The 19,178-nt window shown below is 39.0% G+C and overlaps 1 protein-coding gene across 2 annotated transcripts in view; it reads right to left on the minus strand.

The window, feature by feature from the left end:
- Positions 1 to 15,887, minus strand: part of MTPN (myotrophin) — a 50,182-nt gene extending 34,295 nt beyond the window's left edge. The window contains exon 1 of one of the 2 annotated variants that reach the window (XM_090287556.1): positions 15,539 to 15,884. In XM_090287556.1, coding sequence (XP_090143682.1) covers positions 15,539 to 15,610 — 72 coding nt within the window. In that variant the 5' untranslated portion in view covers positions 15,611 to 15,884. Of the gene's footprint in view, positions 1 to 15,538 lie in introns of both variants that reach the window. The other variant, XM_090287557.1, reaches the window with a different exon arrangement.
- Between the last annotated feature and the right edge of the window lie 3,291 nt (positions 15,888 to 19,178).

The following is a 19,178-nucleotide window of genomic DNA, read 5'->3' on the forward strand; positions in this document are numbered from 1 at the left end:
AAACTCCATTCCTCCTCTACCTGTTCAATCTTTCTTTTTTTAAAAAATTTTCACCCGAGTACATTTTTTCATTGCTGAGAGAGAGGAAGGGAGAGAAACATGGATGTGAGAGAGGAGCACCAACCAGCTGCCTCCCATACGTGCCCCAACCATGGATGGAACCCACAATCTAGGCGTGTGTCCTGACCGGAAATCAAAATGCAACCTTTTGGTCATGGGACAATGTTCCAACCAACTAAGCCAAACTGGCCAGGGCTCTACCTGCTCAATCTTTTAAAAAGTACTCATGTTCATGCAAAAAAAAAAAAGAAAAAAGAAAAAGAAAAAGAGAGAGAAGAGAACAAACTAGACCGTCTTCCTACACATATACAAGAATAAACTCAAAATGGATTAGATCCTTAAATGTAATACTCAAAACCATAACACTCCTAGAAGAAAACATAGGTAGTAAAATCTCGGACATTCTCTTAGCAATATTTTTTCTGATCTATTTCTGTGGGCAAGGAAAACAAAAGAAAAAACAAATGAGACTATAGTAAACTAAAAAAATTTGCACAGCAAAGGAAACCATCAACAAAGCAAGAAAACAACCTACTGAATGGGAGAAGATGTTCGCCAATAATACATCTGATAAGGGGTTAATATCCAAAATTTATAAAGAACTCATATAGTTCAACACCAAAAAAAAAAAAAAAAAAAAATCCAGTTAAAAATGGGCAGAGAACCTGAATAGACGTTTCTCCAAAGAGGACATCCAGATGGCCAATAGACATATGAAAAGATGTGCTCAATGTCACTAATCTTCAGAGATGCAAATGAAAACTATCACACCGGTCAGAATGGCTATCATCAATAAATGAACACACAAGTGTTGGTGAGGATGTGGAGAAAAGAGAACCCTGTTACGTTATTGGTGGGAATGCAAATTGGTGCCACTATTATGGCAGACAATATGGAGGGTTCTCAAAAAATTAAATACATAACTGCCTTATGACCCAGCAATTTCACTTCTGGGTATATATCTGAAGTAACACAAAACACTAATCTGAAAGAATATATGCATCCGTACGTTCAGTGCAGTGTTATTTACAGTAGCCAAGATATGGAAGCAACTCATATGCCCATCAATAGATGAGTGGATAAAAAAGTTGTGGTACATTTACACAATGGAATATATCACTCAGCCATAAAAAAATGAAATCTTACCACATGGAACAGCATAGATGGACCTAAGGAGCACTATGCTAAGTGAAATAAGTCAGTCAGAGAAAGACAAGCAGCATATGGTTTCACTTATGTGGAATCTAAACAAAGTAAACAAACAAAATTGAAGCGGACTCAGAGACACAGAGAATAGACTGATGGTTGCCAGAGGGGAGTGGGTTTGGGAGACTGGGTGAAAAAGGGGAAGGAATTAAGAACAAACTGGTAGTCACAAAATAGTCACAGGGAAGTAAAGCACAGCACAGGAAATACAGTCAATGATATTGTAGTAACTATGTATGGTGCCAGGGGGGTACTGGAAATATGGGGGAGGGTAGAAAACCCTTTGTCAAGTATATGATTATCCAACCACTTTGCTGTACATCTGAAACTAAAACAAAGTAATACTGAATGTAAACTGTAAATAAAAAATAAATTTTTTAAAGAAGTACTCTGTTCATGTAATGAAATACGATTGGTTTTGGGAATCTAACAGATCCTTAGTTAACCTGGGCAAGTTACCTGAATTTCATCATATCTTATTTACACCACCTGCAAAAACAATCTTTCATGATGTCTTTTTTAAAATCAACTTTTTATGACACATGAGAAAATGTAGACAAAATACTCAGCAAATAATATTAAATGTTGACCATTAGAGCATCATTATTATTATGCTTATTTTGTAACACAGGGCAAGCATTAGGTCTTTGGTTTCCTTTATCTGTATTATAATGATATTATTATTCTAACTACTTATATGGTTCAGACAATAAATTCTCTTCTAGTGGGCTGCTATTTACTATCATTGCAAGTAGAGCTTCCAGAAATTTAAGATAAACAAGGGACAACAGGTTCGGTACACACTGGTGAAGAAAAACAGTTATTTTAAGGGGCTCTGTGATAAGAAGCATCAGGAGCTCTAACATCTACAATACAAATACAGAATACTTCAGGAAGAGTCTAGTGTACTTAGTATTTCTATCTTTCTAGATGTCTTACTCTTCCTTTCACCAGATTTTCCCCAGCTTTTTTTAACCTTCAAATAGTTTTTCTAAAACTATTCTCCTAAATAGCCTTAATGTGGAATAAAAACATATCTACAAATATGAGGTATATTTTTAATAGTTTCAGATTTCCTGCCCTTAATGACAAAATCTTTTATATGTATCTCAAAAGTGTAGTTTAGTGGGGATACTTCCTATATTCAGTGCTTCTCACAGGACTCTGTTACACAATATTGGTTTCTCTGAATAATAAACATTCAGATGGGATAGCATTCTTTATACTATTTCTAAATGAAATGGTCATCTGATTTCTGCAGAGAACTTTTTTAAAGCCATTCTTCAGGAGAAAAGAAACAATTCTCTTCCTTTGATCTACAAGATATGTACACGTTGCTGCAACTGAATTCTAAGGCATAAGTACATACTGTACTGTCACAAGAAACCAGTGTCCTCAAAAGCTACTCAACAAACAGTAGACTAAATTAGCATATGTGTGACCATTTTGTAGCACAGCAAGTAAATTAATACTGGACAAGACTGATAGAAGAATGCAGCAAAACCATTACACTTAACAAATTTTATATAGTTGACTCTGTGTCCCCAATAATTCAGTTATAGCTCAGCGCAGCGATAGATTCTAATGGATAATCTATGATTGAGGGGCAAAGCAAGCAAGGGTGACAACACTTTAATACGTCATCTGGAACTTGACAATGCAGATGAGAACAGATGGATGGCATGAAGAAAGGTGGAAGATCTGAGAAGTATAAAATCAACTTGCTTACTCTACATATTTTCTACAAAGTTAACATGAAAGGTCTGTCACAGCAAATGCATCAAACTCTCAGTATCGTAAATATGTATTTCCAAGAAATGAATAATAATACCCGTAACAATCACTTATTTAATGAGTACCTATTGAATAAATATAAGATAATGCATGCTCATGAAACACTTTATATGTGTTCTGAAGAAAAGTTTCTTATTACTAGTTAAAATCCATCCTAGGCTGATCCTAAACAAAATGATCACCTAAAACAAATCAGACATGTTCCCAATTGAGTTATTTTCATTGACAAAATTACAAGACACATGTGAATGGTAGTGATGGCTGAGACTCAGGCAAAAAGTGAAAAGGGTTAAAATTAAAAAACAAAAAATAGAAAAGCATACATATTAAGAAGGAAAACTCCAAAATAAAGTCCTTTGCTTTTAACACAGTAATACAAATAACTATGTATTTCTATCTCTGGGATTCCGAGGACCACTCAATGTTCTATAAAACACACAAATTATAGGTTCATTTTCTTTTATTTACTTAACAATATCACACAGAACTAATAGAAATCAAAGAAATAAAATGTGAGCTACAAAAATTTTAAGGGCAAAGTAATGTATAACTTTTTAAGTATTTTTTTAAAATATATTTTCTATTGTTTCTTTATTATTATTTTTTAGATTGTTTTTATTTATTTTCAGAGCAAAGGGAAGGGAGGGAGAAAGAGAAAGAGAGGGAAACATCACTGTGTGGCTGCCTCTCATGCATCCCCCAACTGGGGACCTGGCCCACAACCCAGGCATGTGCCCTCACTGGGAATCGAACCAGTGACACTTGGCTCACAGGCCGACGCTCAAGCTACTGAGCCACAGCAGCCAGGGCCCTAACTTTTAAAGTATTTTTAAGCAATAAAAATTGTCAAGCATCTCCTTTTCTTACTGACAAAAAATTTTAAATGTAAGTTCACATTCCAAATCTTATGGTATATTTCCCCATCTACGTACACATCTACATAGAACTTTTAATCTAAGCTCTTTTCTCCCCAAAATGACTACTTCAGTGATTTAAATTTATTTTATATAATTAATTTACTTATTAAATGCACACTTTATGTTTCTTCTTTGGAAAGTTTAAAAGCAATCACAGATATTTTCTAACTGAAAATAGTAAAGCTTTAAAAGATATTTTGACTGGTGGCATGAAGTTAAAATTATAACTTAACAAAGTATATTTATCGAAAGAAAAACTACCAAAATTAAGAAAATCCATTCAAAACGTTGTAACAATATTTCAATTTGGACAAAAGATTAATAGGATCAAAAGTTGCTTCATTTGCAAGAAAATAATTTGAGGCTCCACAGTTGGAATTTAAATCTTATGTAGCCTGGGAAATCTCTCATGTCCTTATCCAATGGTTTACATTCCCAAAGGCTGTAACTGTAAATAAACCCACGAGACAGTAGAGAGGGAAAAAGGAAGGGGGGTGGGGGCAGATGCAAAAGAGGAAAGAGGGAAAGAATAATTCAGTCCCTAAGGTTTCAGATGTAGTCTCTGCAGGAAGCTAGCTAGTGGGAAGGGGGATATATACAGGGTGGGGCAAAAGTATGTTTACCTTTGTTCATATGGAAAACAGTGCAATAATTAATAATAGAAGAATAAACTGTTTCATGTACTCACAACTATAAACCCACTTTTGCCCCACCTACTATTTTAAGATTCTTCTTGTTGCCATCCTCCATGAATGGCAGCTTGAATATATTTCTTCACTTCTTTATTCCTAACACAACTGCTTGTTTCATGCTCTTCCAGTACTATCACAGAAAATAATCTAAAGGTACGTCCATTTTACTCCTTGAAATGATTTTGTCCAAAAGTATGCAGATTAAAAAAAAATCTCTGTAGTTAATAATTTTAGCTAGGATGTTGTCTTGCTCTTCATCTGTGTTTATTAATTTTTGACCGGAAGTGTAAAGATCCTCTTTTTCCAATCTTGGCTCTTCTCAGTTCAGAAAACTTCTATTTCTATTTATCAGTTCAAACTTATATGTTCTTCCCTATCTTGTTCAATCTCAATGCTTTATCTACTATACTACTTAATTTTCGTTTAGCTGTAGGATCTCAGGTAAGTTATGTAATTTCTATTTTCCTAACTATAAAATGGAAAGAAATCCTATCCGGGTAGTTGTGAGGACCGAGTTATATCCATATCTATAGGTATATTAATTTACTAGGTAGGACTGTATCTGACATGAGTAAGTACTCTTTACAGAAAGCATTCAGTTCCCATTATATTCCATTTTGATTTTGATTGATTTGGTATTGACTCACCTACTAAAATTTCTACCTGAATTTGATTTGGTGTTGGTTCTTCTCTATACTGCAACCAAATATGACGTTTTCTTTTTCTTGGCTCTTACAAGTAGTGTCTTCCTTTTATGCAGTTGTATGTTTTCTTAACACAGCTGGATAGTTGCTTCTAAGTTTTATTCATGTCCTCCATTAAAACAGGGAAACTATTCAGAACCCATACAAATATCTTATTTGTTGTTTGTTCTGAAGAAAACTTATTCTCCGAGGAATTATTCATTATTGTATTTCCACAGCTGCAGAATACAGGGTCAGGCACTGTAGGTGCTCAAATGATATTTGCTGAATGAATTATGAATGAACCAGTGAAAACTGTGCTAACTGCCTTCTCTTTCACTTCTGGAGTTGGACATTAAGCCAGGTTACAGGACTGACACTGGGGCTGGGGAAAAAAAATTCTGGAACATTTTTGGTGAAGGATGACCTCCAATAGCTGGAAAGATTTTGTAGAAGTCCCTTTCAGTGCAAGGATCTAAATTAGTTCCTTTTTGCATATTTACAAGGAACAATTCCTGATTTTCAAAATAATCTAGGTCTCTTGCCTAAGGTTCAAATATACTGTAGAGATTCTATGCTTTTTCTTTAACAGATCTTCATTCAACCTCTCTCTTTCCCCATCCACACATGGCTTTCTATGCCTAGCTTTTCCTTACAGTTCAGTATCTTTTAACAATAAAGATTTTTGAACCATTATTTTGGAAATGCTGATCCCCAAAATAAGTTTTATATTTGATCATATAAATTATTTTTGATTTCAAGAAGTTGAGGGGAAAAGAAATTAGACAACCTGGTTTTTGCAACTTCAATGTCATGCAGAAGTGGGTAAACAAGAACCCACTGGCTAAATCGAGCCTACTCCCTGTTTTTGTAAATAAAGTGTTACTAGAAAATAGACATGCTAATTTGTTTGCATATCATCTATGGCTGCTTCTGCACAACAGCAGACATGGCTCACAAACCATACAGTCTCTCTCACAACTATGCATTTCTTAGGAAAGGGTCTACGCAAAACACAAATGGCAAATATTTACAGTTAGAATGTATGAGGCAGTGCTTTGTAAATTTTACATCCACTACTTCTTTTAAAAATTAGATAGGACATATGAATTGGGTACTATTACAACCCCTATTTGCAGAAGAGAAAGCTGAGGTTTGATGAAATTAAATTACTTATCAAGGCTATTAAGTGGTAAGGTTGGTAGTCAAACCCAAAGTATACTGGAATGTAAAGTGAAAGTATAATTACTCTCCCACAGATGGCTTTAAAAAAATAATAATGGTGTTTTCTAAGGACTTAGTTTGCAGCTAGAAAGCTTTCAATTTTATTGGTGTGACGGTCCACATGTTTTTGTATTGTTATAAGTAATATGGTGGTAGGAATAGTGTTAATATTTATTTGTTAATAAAAAAGAACTGATGATTCATATTCTTCACAAGGGAACCAGCATAGAAACTATCTTTCTTTTACTGAGATGGTATGGTTTTAAAAATTCTGAACTGATAGTCTAAAATTAGCTTTTGCCTTTTGGCTCAGAGGCGGCTTAGGTGCAACTTTCTTTGGTTATCCCGAATCCGGGTTCACCTGATACCAGCTGATTCCACCATGCCACCAAAGTTCGACCCCATCAAGATGGGGAGGTCGGCGCCACACCTGCCCTGGCCCCCAAGATCAACCCCCTGGGTCTGTCTCCAAAAAAGGTTGGTGGTGATATCGCCAAAGCAACTGCTGACCAGAAGGGTCTGAGGATTACAGTGAACCTGACCATTCAGAACAGACAGGCCCAGACTGAGGCAGTGTCTTCTGCCTCAGCCCTATCATCAATGCCCTCAAAGAACTGCCAAGAGAAAGAAGCAAGCAAAAACAAAACATTAAGCACAGTAGAAATATCACTTTTGATGAGCCTGCCTACACTGCTTGACAGATGCAGCACTGCTGTTTAGCTATAGAACTCTCTAGAACCCTTAAAGAGATCTTGGCCACTGCCCTGTCTGTGGGCTGCAATGCCGACGGTCGTCACACGCATGACATCACAGATGCCATCAGCAGTGGTGCAGTGGCATGCCCAGCTAGTTAACAACTACAGAGGAAAATATTTCAATTAAAGACCATTTGACAACCAAAAAGAAAAAAAAAGAAAAAAGAAATTCTAAAATGGCCATGAGAAATTACAAGTGGAAACTGGTGTTAATATTTATACTATTGTCAAAACTGTATTCCACAACTATTTTAGCAGTGTGGAAAAGTTCAGGGTCAGTGAGTTTAAAACAATAAAGAATTTGAAAAGTTAGAGCTATTTTCAAAAGAAGAAATGACACATCATTTATATTAAGAACACCTATTACAAATAGGTATATGGTAAAAACAATCTGAAAACAACAAAAGAAGGGTTAATTCTGAGAACTAACAATTCAGCCCAAATTTAACTAAACTATGTGGCAGGTAAGAGATAATGTGATAAATATTGGGAATATGAAGATAATTTCTATCTTCAATAAGCTTACAGCACAACAGGGGAGATAGGTAAAAATTAATATGGGGTTCTTAAGTACAAGAACAGAAACCAATACATTCTGATAAACAGAAATGTAATGGCATTAAGTAAGTAGATGTTACAAGTAGCTCTTGCAATTGCTGGGAAGGCTGAAGAATCAGGCTCAGTAAACGGGCAGGAACCAAGGATGTTTAAAAGTAAGAAAGAAGATGAAAACTTGTCCCAAGAACCACCTGGGCACAGAAGAGATGCTACAATGGGCACACTGCTGCTTCTGTTTTGAGGAAGATGTTTTACTGCTGCCACTACATCCTTTACTATACTTAAGTCTTTGTATCAGCTCCAGATAAAAGCACCCAATTAGCAATGTTTGGGTTACAAGCCCATTTCCTAAGTGTGGGCAGAAGAAAACAGTTTATTTGTCCTTTTTTTGGCTTTTGTGGTGGGAGGAGCCAGGCCTTGCATTTCACGGAGATCCACACAACATACCAGGAACTCCTCAAACACAGGAAGGAATTTGAAATGCTGGGAAACCCACCCTCCAAAAGACAAATGCCCCATCACAAATACCATCTTCAACCAAGATCTGCAGAAAAATGTGGGGGGAGAAATTCTTTTAAGTAAGTGAATTTCCAGTGTTCTCCTGAAATTAATTACGTGAACCTGTTAAGAAAGGGCTGCTTTGTTCACTGGGACTGGGGAAGGGAGTCATAGCTGTTGCATTTTCTACTCCGTAACCGAATTAATTTCACCTTTAAAGTTACTAGAAATTACCTACACAGTAGAATCATGGGCTAATTTTTATCCTTTTCAATACTTTTCCACCTTAAAAATAGCTATGAATTTTACATTTTAAGGAAAGATAACACCTGTGTAAGGAAAATGGGCAATGGGACACTAGTTTCACTTATTTCTTCTATTCAGTGCAGCTTAATCTTTTAAATAATAAGCACATATTATTTTTATAATTTAACTCAGCTTTATTAACACCTTTCACTGTCTGTACTAGTGTAAGGATAATGTTTAAAATCTCAAAGCAAAACCCTATATACAGCCTATGGATACCTGAGTGAACATTTGCCTTCCAATATAAAAAAACTCCTTTATTTTACATTAAAAGAAAGAGTACAAGTAATAGAAAGAAAGGTATCTATATTAACCTTTCTGTATTTATTGCAGGCACCTATATCTGATACAAGCTGATATATTCTCTTTCTGCCTGGGTCACCAGCTCTGCTGTAGAAAGTAGAAACTTTTTATAATATGGAAACTGATAATTTCAAAAAGAAGGAAAAGGAAATTGCATAAAACTAATAATTGCAAGACAGACTGAATTAGGACCCCTTTTAAAAGGCTTGTTATTAGGAAGTGAAAAGTGACCCCAATAAGGCCTCGCAATTTCTGAAGATCAGAGCTGATACTTTTCTCAGGTTCAGGAGATCCTATCCTCTCACAGGGCACACCATTGTGGCTTTTCAAACCTATCAGCGTGTCAAAGGCAGATGTAATTAGAATGGGGGCTGGAGAGGGAAAGGAAACCACAGAGAAAGGGAAGTTAGAGACCTGGTGTATAGTATTTCACAGCAAGTGAAACAGAAGCACATAGTAAACAAAAGAGGACATATACCAGACCCACTGGAGCTTATATGGGACTACTTGTCAATACAACTCATAAGCATTCACCTCCAAGAGAGCTGGATCCTCAAAATCTACCACAAAACTCACCTCTATACTTAGTCTCAATGAATAAATACCATTCTGATGTGATTATTTTTAAGCCTTATAGACTCAATTAGATAGCAGCCCCTGAGTAACTAGCCTTATTGAGAAATGAAGGTCAGTGGTTTGAAGTATAAGAGCAAGAAGCTTTGAAGTAAGAGAGGCTGAGTTAAAATCGGCTTCACTACTCAAAGAGATTTATGACCTCAGGCAAGTTAATGTTTGTCTTGGTCTCTTCATCTCCAAAATCTCTAAAATGAGGTTATGCTTATGGGTTGATGTGGTCAGTGAGTGATATATTTGCACACAGCATCACAGTACTCAAAATACATAAAATTCTAAGAACATATTTTTTGAAAAAAGAGCTATTTAATTTAAACCAGTCTGAATAGTAATCACAGTGCAGTACTTCAGTTACTTTTGTTTCTTCCTAAAGCAAACAGATATAATTTGACTTTTTCTGTGCTGCACAGGATCACAATTACAAACCAATTATAACACAAAACTATGTGGGACTAAAAACACAAGTTTCCACAAGCTATCAAATAGTCTCTTGTGCAAAGATAGCCTCTTATAAGATTTAAAGTTTACAGAGCTGTTGTCTCTATGCTAATTATTTTCAAATTGTTACATTAAAAATGTTTAATTGTAGCCACCTTTCTACTTTTTATTCACAGAGATAATTTGTGCCTGTCTCTTGCAAGCCCCTTTCTCACTTTCCTAATGTGCTGATTCTAATCTGTGAGCTAAGAAACCAGAAAACCATTTCAAGGCAGACTGATATGGTGAAAAATACATGGGGCTGTAAATTCAGGCAGTTTCTGGGTTTAAATCCCAGTGTGCTACTTACTTAGTGACCTTGTTAAGTTACTTAATTCCTCTAACTTCAATTTCCTCATCCTTAAAATGGGAATACTATTACCTATATTGAAATACTGTGGTAAAAAGCAAATGAAAATTTCAGGAAAAACCTTGTAGAGTGCTTTACAGTACCTGGCAATGTAAGTCATTCTGTCAATGGTGATTATCATTCTATAACTAATAAAGTATGCTGTCACTGAAGCTAAGTTATGATGAAAAAGGATTTCTTACTTGGAGCATATGCTTTTAATGTGTGAGATTCCTTGGCACTATACTGGAGATGCAAAGATGAAAAAGAATGTAGCATCTAGCCTCCAGAGGCTCAGAGCCTAATTAAACACAGCCATGTAAACAAAATCACAGCAATCTGCTAAGTAAAACACTAAAAGCAGCAGCACACCATTTAAAGTCAAAATGGTTTACTGGAAGAGGTGATGTCTGAGCTAAGAGGATAAGCAGGAGCTCACCACACTGGGGGTTAGGACTGAGGTGAGCGGACTTGGCCAAGGAGGGTGACAGTCCACGTAAAGACAGACAAGAAAGGAACAGGGCAGGGCAGGGCAGGGGCTGGAGCGGGGCGCTGCCTGCAGAGAGGCCAGCTCAGAAAGGCAGGCAACGCTGATGAGAACGGCCGAGGATGCCGAACCAAGGAGGAGCTGGCCATTTAAAAATAATGGGGAGTCACAAAAGTATTTTAAGAAAGTGAAGAAGGTTGGCTGAAAAGGATAGCACACTCAGATTCACATCACGGACAGATCCTTCCAGCTAAAATGTGCAAGGTGACCAGGAAGGAGGGGAAAACTGTAGTCGAGGAAAATACATTCCAGGCAGGAAAAGAGGCAACAACTAATCTAAAGTAGTAGCAAAAGAGTGGAGAGTAAGGAGTTAATGAGAGAGACTAAGAAGGTAGTCTCGATAATACTCAAGAAATTTGGGAAAATTCCCCAGTTTCTAGTTTGGACAAATGGCTGGGTCATGATGCCATTAGTCAAAATGGATACAACAGGAATGATTTCTGAAAAGAAAAAGGGTGCTCAATTTGGAATTTATCTGAACAGAGCTATCCATTCTGGAACTCAGGTGAGGGCTGAATTAACTCCAATGGGAGAAATTCACATAAAGGCAGAAACGGAAGATGAAGGCAAAAATAACGTCACCTAGAAGAAGCATACCGACTGAAAATGGGGCCATGGATATCTACTATCGCTGCTCATGAATATCTTACTTTCTGGCTTTCACTTCTTTTTCAATTGGCGTGAGATGTTACTTATAATTTGCATACTAATTGAAAAGTATGAAAGCTTTTTCACACAGGTCTGCTGATACAGATGCTTAAGTTTCCCAAGCGTTTATTTCATCCCTCCTCTTTACTAGCATGCCAGGCCTAGCAAAGTGCCTGGGACCTGGAAGGTGCCCAATAAATTAACTAAATACCGTCTCAGGTCGGTCGAGAAGCCAGGTTTCAGATATTGTTTTAATGTTACAAATGAACATTTAATAGGGACTAATCTAAATTTTTCTTTATATGCTGTTTTTCTCCCCCATTTAGAACCATACAATTTTCAATGGTATAGGAATTCTGGACTGATTTTTCAGAGTTCAGAAATTCACCCCAAACCAACATCTTATGCCTATCTATACTTCAGATTTCTGTATAGAAGTCAGAAGCAGGTAGAAAAGTACAAATGTGAAAGATAAACAGAGAACCCTAAAAGCAGCAAGAGAGAAGCGGAGAGTTGCCTACAAAGGGGTGCCTATAAGACTATTAGCTAATTTCTCAAAAGAAACTTTACAGGCAATAAGGGACTGGCAAGAAGTATTCAATGTGATGAAAAGCAAGGACCTACAACCACGATTATTCTATCTAGCAAAGCTATCATTTAGAATGGAAGGGCAGATCAAGTGCTTCCCAGACAAGGTACATCTAAAGGAGTTCATCATCACCAAGCCATTACTACATGAAATGTTAAAGGGACTTAAGAAAAAGAAGTTAAAAACTATGAACACTAAAAGACAACAAACTCACAACTATCAACAACTGAATCTAAAAAATAATAACAAAATCCAACTAAGCAAACCAGAATAAGAACAGAATCATAGTTATGGGGATCATTTGGAGGGTTATCAGCTGGGAGGGGGAAGGGGGGAAATAGGGAAATGGTGCAGGGATTAGAAGCACAATTGGCTGGTACAAAATAGATTGGGGGGAAGTTAAGAATAGTACAGGAAAGGGTGAAGGCAAAGAACTTATATGTATGACCCATGGACATGAACTAAGGGGGGTGGGACTGCTGTAGGGAAGGGGGTACTTGGCAGAGGGGAGCAAAGGGAAAAAATGGAACTACTGTAGCAACATAATCAACAAAATATACTTTAAAAAAGAAGTACAATAATTGATTTTTAAAAAATATTAATTTTGAAAAGGGAGACTACTAAAGTGCTTCACTTATGTTAACAATGAAAGATCTTCACAGGAGGACAGAGGAGAGAGTGTTTTAAAGACTAACCCCATAGGAGGAAAACTTGACAAGACCAATTTTTAATATTCTTTCTTTGCACACACTCAGATAAAGGCACACTACATAAACTCAGACAATGGTAACGAGTGTTCTTAGATTTTAGATTGATTGGTGGATGAAAAAGGTGAGTCCAGGAATAAGCGGGGAGATGGCTGCTGAGCAGAAGAAACTGTTACATGAACTTGAGAGTGAGCAGGCACAGTAAGGGAGCACAGTCAGTAGAAACTGGAGTGCTAGTTGTTGGTTGTTTGGTGTTGTTATTTTTCAATAACAAAGCAAAACATATTTTAAGAGACTCAAGTTACTCAGTAAAACCTAAGAAAGGAGTCCTGGCCAGCATGGCTGTTGGTCGGAATGTTGTCCCATAGACCAGAAGGTCGCGGGTTGGAGTCCCAGTGAGGGCACAGGCCTAGGTTGTGGGTTTGGTCCCCATTCAGGGAGCAGGCGGGAGGCATCTAATCAATGTCCCCCCGCACCCCCTTTCCTTTCTCTCTGAAAGCAATGAAAAAAAATATCTCTAGTTGAGGACAGGAAAAAAAAACACCTAAGAAAGGAAAAAGCCCAATGACCTATTCATAGGATCACATTACAGTCCAACCTTTTTGGATCAAAAGTTCTTAATACTTCCTTTTACTTTTCTTTGAATGTCCATCCTCCCTTTTGTGCACACCTTCTTTGTTAAGAGCAGGCAGTTTGGTAGTAATAGGAAAAAGCCAAAATCAAGCTGCACATAATGACCTAATTTAAAACACTGACTTGGCACATGTTTTTTCATAAGTGTCTTTGTGCGACTGGCAATTCTTTATGAATAATGTATCTGCCTGGACGTGGACCTTGGGAATGTCCTACTAGAAATCTTGGTATCGCATGCTTTGCAGCTACATTGTAGCTTGGGAGAGACTGCATGGACCAGTTAAAGAGTCTATGTTCTGGAGTCAGCAGTTCAGTTCTGGCTTCCATTTTTTTTTTTTTTTTTTTTATCGCTGTAACTTTGGATTTTTTTTCTGATGAACCCTGCATCTCAGTAATCTTATCTGTAAAATGGGACTAATAAAAGGGCTTCACAAGGCACACAAGGATAATAAAAAGTAACGTGACAGGAAAACACTACATAAATTGTGTTATTTCTTGTAACTGTAAGCTCGCTACTTATCAACTTTTTGTGTTTCAAGGCTTCGCAATAACAGAAAAAACAAAAGCCACTCACTTCGGGAGTATTGCGGTGTCCTGCCCCACCACTGGACAGTGTAACATGGATTGACGTGTTCCAAGTGATCTCTTCCCTATAAGCTTACACTGAAACTTCCAATAAGTCAGGTTTCACTGCTACCAGCTGAGAAGGCAGGGAACAGTGTCCTAAAGAGCCACTGAAATGAACAGCTAAGCAGATAAGTTGCATGCAAAAGGGCTACATAGTGATGGTATTAAGGAGACTAAGAACCACCAGTAGATTGCCTTGCACAATCTTACAGATTTTAAGAAACCCTGCTTCTGCTTACTTGCTCCCTACCACGGGATCTCCGAAGCAAAAACACACCACCCCATTAGTGGTCACATCTCTGAAGAACTAAAACCTAACTGGGTTCTCACTCTCTTAGGTGAGCAAGAGGCCCTCCCTGGTTATGTTATAAAATTATACTTTTGTCTGGGAAGATTTCTTTGTAGATCATCATCATCCCAAAATTACATGTAAGCTCTCTCGTGATTACAAAAGGCACGATTTTTAGGATCCAAAGGCAGGGCACCTTGGATTTTCACCAATCGACCACAATGTGGATTCAGCTTTAGCTTGTGAGCTGAACTTTGAGGTTAGCTGTCTTCATCATGGTTTTTTTTACCCTCAAATATACTGCAACTAAACTTGCGTTGCTATTTATTACACCTGTAAGCATTTCCGAGGGACTCAAGGGGAAAGGCGGGAGCAAGGAAAGTTAACACGCTTGTTTCCAAACTACTCAGGTTGTCTTAAAACACTCAGACGCTAACTGACAACCTTCCCCACGGAAGGCAAATAAGTATTTGTCGTGGAGGGGGAGAGGAAAAGGGCCACACCCAAAGTTAAGACTCAAGTGATACCAAGTTTCATAATTGCTATTTTCGGTGCTCTTCTTCACGGTCAGTGAATACGTTCAATTCACTAACGGGCCCACAGTTAAAACAAACAGAAAAAAAAAAAGTTCTGATTCTAATCACTCAGGACACTTCCTTCACCAACAAGCAGGCTCAAGATGGAGAATTACTTCATTCAAAGAAAGATTTCAGTAACTCTGGCTTAGACGGGGGCCCCACTCCAACGATCAGTACCCCAAAGTGAGGCCGCCAGAGCCGGCGGCCACTTCTCCCCTCCCCCAAGGGGTCAGGAAGGCACGGAGCGCCCGGCGGTAGCCGCACAGCAGGTACCTGACAGAGAGCCGAGTTATCTGGGCTCTCCTTCCAGTGTCCACTCTCCCCGACTCCCCTGTCTCCGGAGCCACCAACATCAAGTATGTCTTCTCCCCCACCCCCACCCGCGCCAGCCCAGCGCCCATCAGCTTCCTCAGCCGCCTCCCCATCCCACCGCCGCGCTTGCCCACTCCACTCGCAGCCCCTTACCTTGGCCACATAGTCCTTCACTTCATCCAAGTCTCCGTTTTTCAGGGCCCACATGAACTCCTTGTCGCACATCACTGCAGCGGGGCGGGCCGGCTGACCGGGCAGAAGACGAGGAGGTGGTGGCAGGAGCAAGCGGTTGCTGCCGGGCGAGAGGGAGACAGGGCCGCGCTGAGCCGGAGAGGAGAAGAAGAGAAGGCGGGGGAGGCTGCCAGGCGGGCAAGGCAGTTGGCCGCGGCGACCGTTGGGGCGGGAGAAAGTTCTTTTGCGGCCACCGGGCCCAGCAGAGGAGGTTCCGCCTGGCCGAGAAGAAGCTCGAGCGCTTACACTTCCGGTTCACTCCCAGCTAGGACCCTCCCCCAACTTCCTCTTCCTCTTCCTCCGGGAGTTTGCGACCCCGCCCCGAGGGCCCTTGGTGGAGCTACTGTGTGCGCAGGCGCAGTGGCAAGGCGGGCTAGGCAAGCGGGCTGAGCCTGGAGCGGGAGGAGTGGGCGGGGCCGGAGGCCAGTGAAGGGGGTCACAGGCCAAGGAGCACAGACCGCAAGTGAAGGGAAGCTTAACACAGAATTTCAGATGGGATCAGGACGTTTCTGTGCACCATAAATGGGAAAAACTTAAAAACAAAAGCAAAAGCCAGGATGCTCTAGAAGGGCATCGTGCTCACCTAAAAGTGTCCAGTAGAACTGTTTGACTTGAATTTCCTCTTGTCTTTTATTACCCTCCCTCCCTCCTTCTCTTTCTTTTATGGGCTGCCAAGCATCCTTTGGGCTCCCAGACTGCTAGGATAGAGTTAAAAAAAATAAAGGTCAAATAAAAGTTTCTGCGCTGAAGGAACTCTTCAATACTTACGCCAGCAATGTGAATTTAGTGTCAGCACTGTGTATATTTCCGTGGAGGGAAAAGTTTTAGTGTGTATTAGTGAACAAATTTTATCAGCTCCCTGACAGCAGATGATGTCCAGGAGCAGAACTTCAGTTTGATGCCACAGGGCACAGCAAACCTGTCCTGTACAACTGCATTTTTTAAATCTTGTGTTCATTTGTTTTTAAGGGTTTAAAGCTTCAAGACTGGTCTAGTGAAGCCAGTTTACATAGAATTTGTCTCAAAAACCCTGAGGTACAGCCACCAGGTGAACAGTGCTTCAACATTAATGATCCAGACATGCACACATGAGCATAGAGATCATGTAAAAGCTGTTATTGGAACTACTATATATATATATATATAATATATATATAATATAACATATACATAATATACTATATATAGTTTATTATTTATGACCCATTCAATAAATAAACCAAACCACTTTACTATGCTTATTGCCATATAGTGTAAGGGTTCAGAACACAGACTCTGGAACCAGATTTCTTAGTTTTGAATAGGGGACACAACTCTTACTAATTTTGTGTCACCTTGGGCAAACTGACTTCAGAAGACTCATAAGGATGTTCAGTTTTTCTTGTAAAATGGGGATAACAATAGTGTCATTTGGGGGCTATCATTTAGAAATAGAAAATAGAGAGAGATCTGAAATAAAAAGAAAGACCTCCAAACATTTAACAGCAGCATGGTTGTTCTCTACATTTTCCTTTGTGACCATTAGACATACAACCATATACCTAACGATGATACACTTCTGGAAACAAATCTCAAGGAGGAATTGGTTAGGCAAATCTGGGAGTCTCCCTCTCATCTCTAACTCCCACTCCCAGCTGTGTGATCTTTGAGTTATATCACATTGACAGCTCTTGATTTATAGCTCCAGCCCAGGCTTCTCTTGGTGATCCATTCTTATGTTTTAACTTGTTACCCATTTCAATGTCTCAGACTTAACATACCCAAAATAGGATTAAGTCTTCTCTAGATTCTAAACCTGGTTGTCCCTTGGATTACCCTGTCTCTGTGAATGACTCCACCACCAATCACCCTCGCACCAAAACCAGAAACATGATGACAAAGTTTCTCTCCTTGACCAAACTCTAGATAGCCTCCTCTGAGCCTTCTTCTCAAGTAGGCCTCAACCTTGGTCTATAAAGACTGAACAAACACTAACATAATTCCTAATAGCTCAAGACCACATCCTTCAGATGCCCCCCCCCCCAAGTTCCTGCTTGAGAAAACTCAAAATTGCTTTATTTTTAAAATTAATTAGTTAATTAATTTTACCATTTGTTTCAGCCAACGCCTGAGGTCGGGGCCTCTGTCTCCCAGTCTCTGTAGGAGGGTAGAATCCTAACTCTGATCATTGCCAGCTAGCAGACATGGCTGGCCTAATTGCATTCACACTGACTAACCACTTACATTTTTTCATTTCCCTGACTTTACTGAGACCCTGCTCATCCTATTCCCTCATTTTTCCTTTAGAACACGCCATCACCTCTGTACCAATCAAAGTTGAATAACTACTGTTAGTAGTTATACTGTTGCAGGAACACAGATCTCTGGGTAGGGGCATTCTCATGCCCCTCCACCCAGGTGTCGTCCCATGACCCAGGAGATGATAAGCGAATCTTGTCTCCGCCTTCAGCTTTAGGCTGTTGAGGCCACTGAGTCATGGAATCCTGGGAACAGCGAGTTCTGTTGTGTACTCCATCTGCCTCATTATTAATAAAGTCTTAAAATGGAGCTGGCATTGAGGATTAGTGTGTCTGCCTTGCTTCCTTGATAGGTGCTAGCTAAACCGGGAGTTACCCTGGCTGTATTTTACATATTAATGACACTTTGTAAGAACTCTTTCACTTGTAAAATTCTCCTGTTGTTGGCTGGAATGTCACACACTGTTCTAGTAACTTTTGAAATCCTAATAAAAGGAGGATGAGACTTCCCGCTCTTCGCTATTGGTCAGAGCGAGCCACAGTCCTCCGTTCGTTACTGGCCAATAATCCTGCTTGCCGGATTTATTTCAGCGTCCGAGATCATAATTAACACTACAATTACTGATATAAAAAACAAACAAACAAACACAAAATTAGTGTCCACCTTTATCTTCGACAATGGGAGTCATAAATAACTCCTACCGTTCCCTCTTACTCAATCCACCAGTAAGTCCTTCAGAATATGTCATTCCCTTCTTGTTATCTTCACTACTGTCTACCCCACCCCAGATGGTCTTATCATCTGTCTGCACTGCTATAACAGCCTCCTAGCGGGCCTTTCGATTCTCACTCTTACCCTTTTCCAAGTTATTCTCCACGCAGCCAGAATTAATTTTTTAAAACATAAACCAAACATGTATTTCTCATTCTAAGACCTTTCAATGGCTTTATTTAGGATAAAATCCTGATTAGCTGTTATGGCTCTCCAGGCCCTCTATGATCTGACATTGATAGTCTCTCCTTCGTCATAACATGCCCCTCCCACCTCCGTTGTTTCTTTGGTTCCCATGGATCTCATCTTCTGTCATCGTCAGGAAAAACCAAGTTTATTCCACCCGAGGGCCATGATGCTTATTGTTTCCTGTCTGAAATGTTCTTTTAATTCTTGCTCATGCCTTCTGACCTTTAAGGTTTCAATTCGAATGTTACCACCCACTTTAAGTAGGTCCCTCAATGACTTCTACCATACAGCCCAGTTTTATTTCCCCATTCACCTCACTTATCACAAATATTTTCATTATTTTTTGTTTACCTATTTTGTTCGG

The sequence above is a fragment of the Furipterus horrens genome, unplaced genomic scaffold (assembly GCF_987537825.1).
Source record: "Furipterus horrens unplaced genomic scaffold, mFurHor1.1.pri manual_scaffold_9, whole genome shotgun sequence".
Taxonomy (NCBI): Eukaryota; Metazoa; Chordata; class Mammalia; order Chiroptera; family Furipteridae; genus Furipterus; species Furipterus horrens.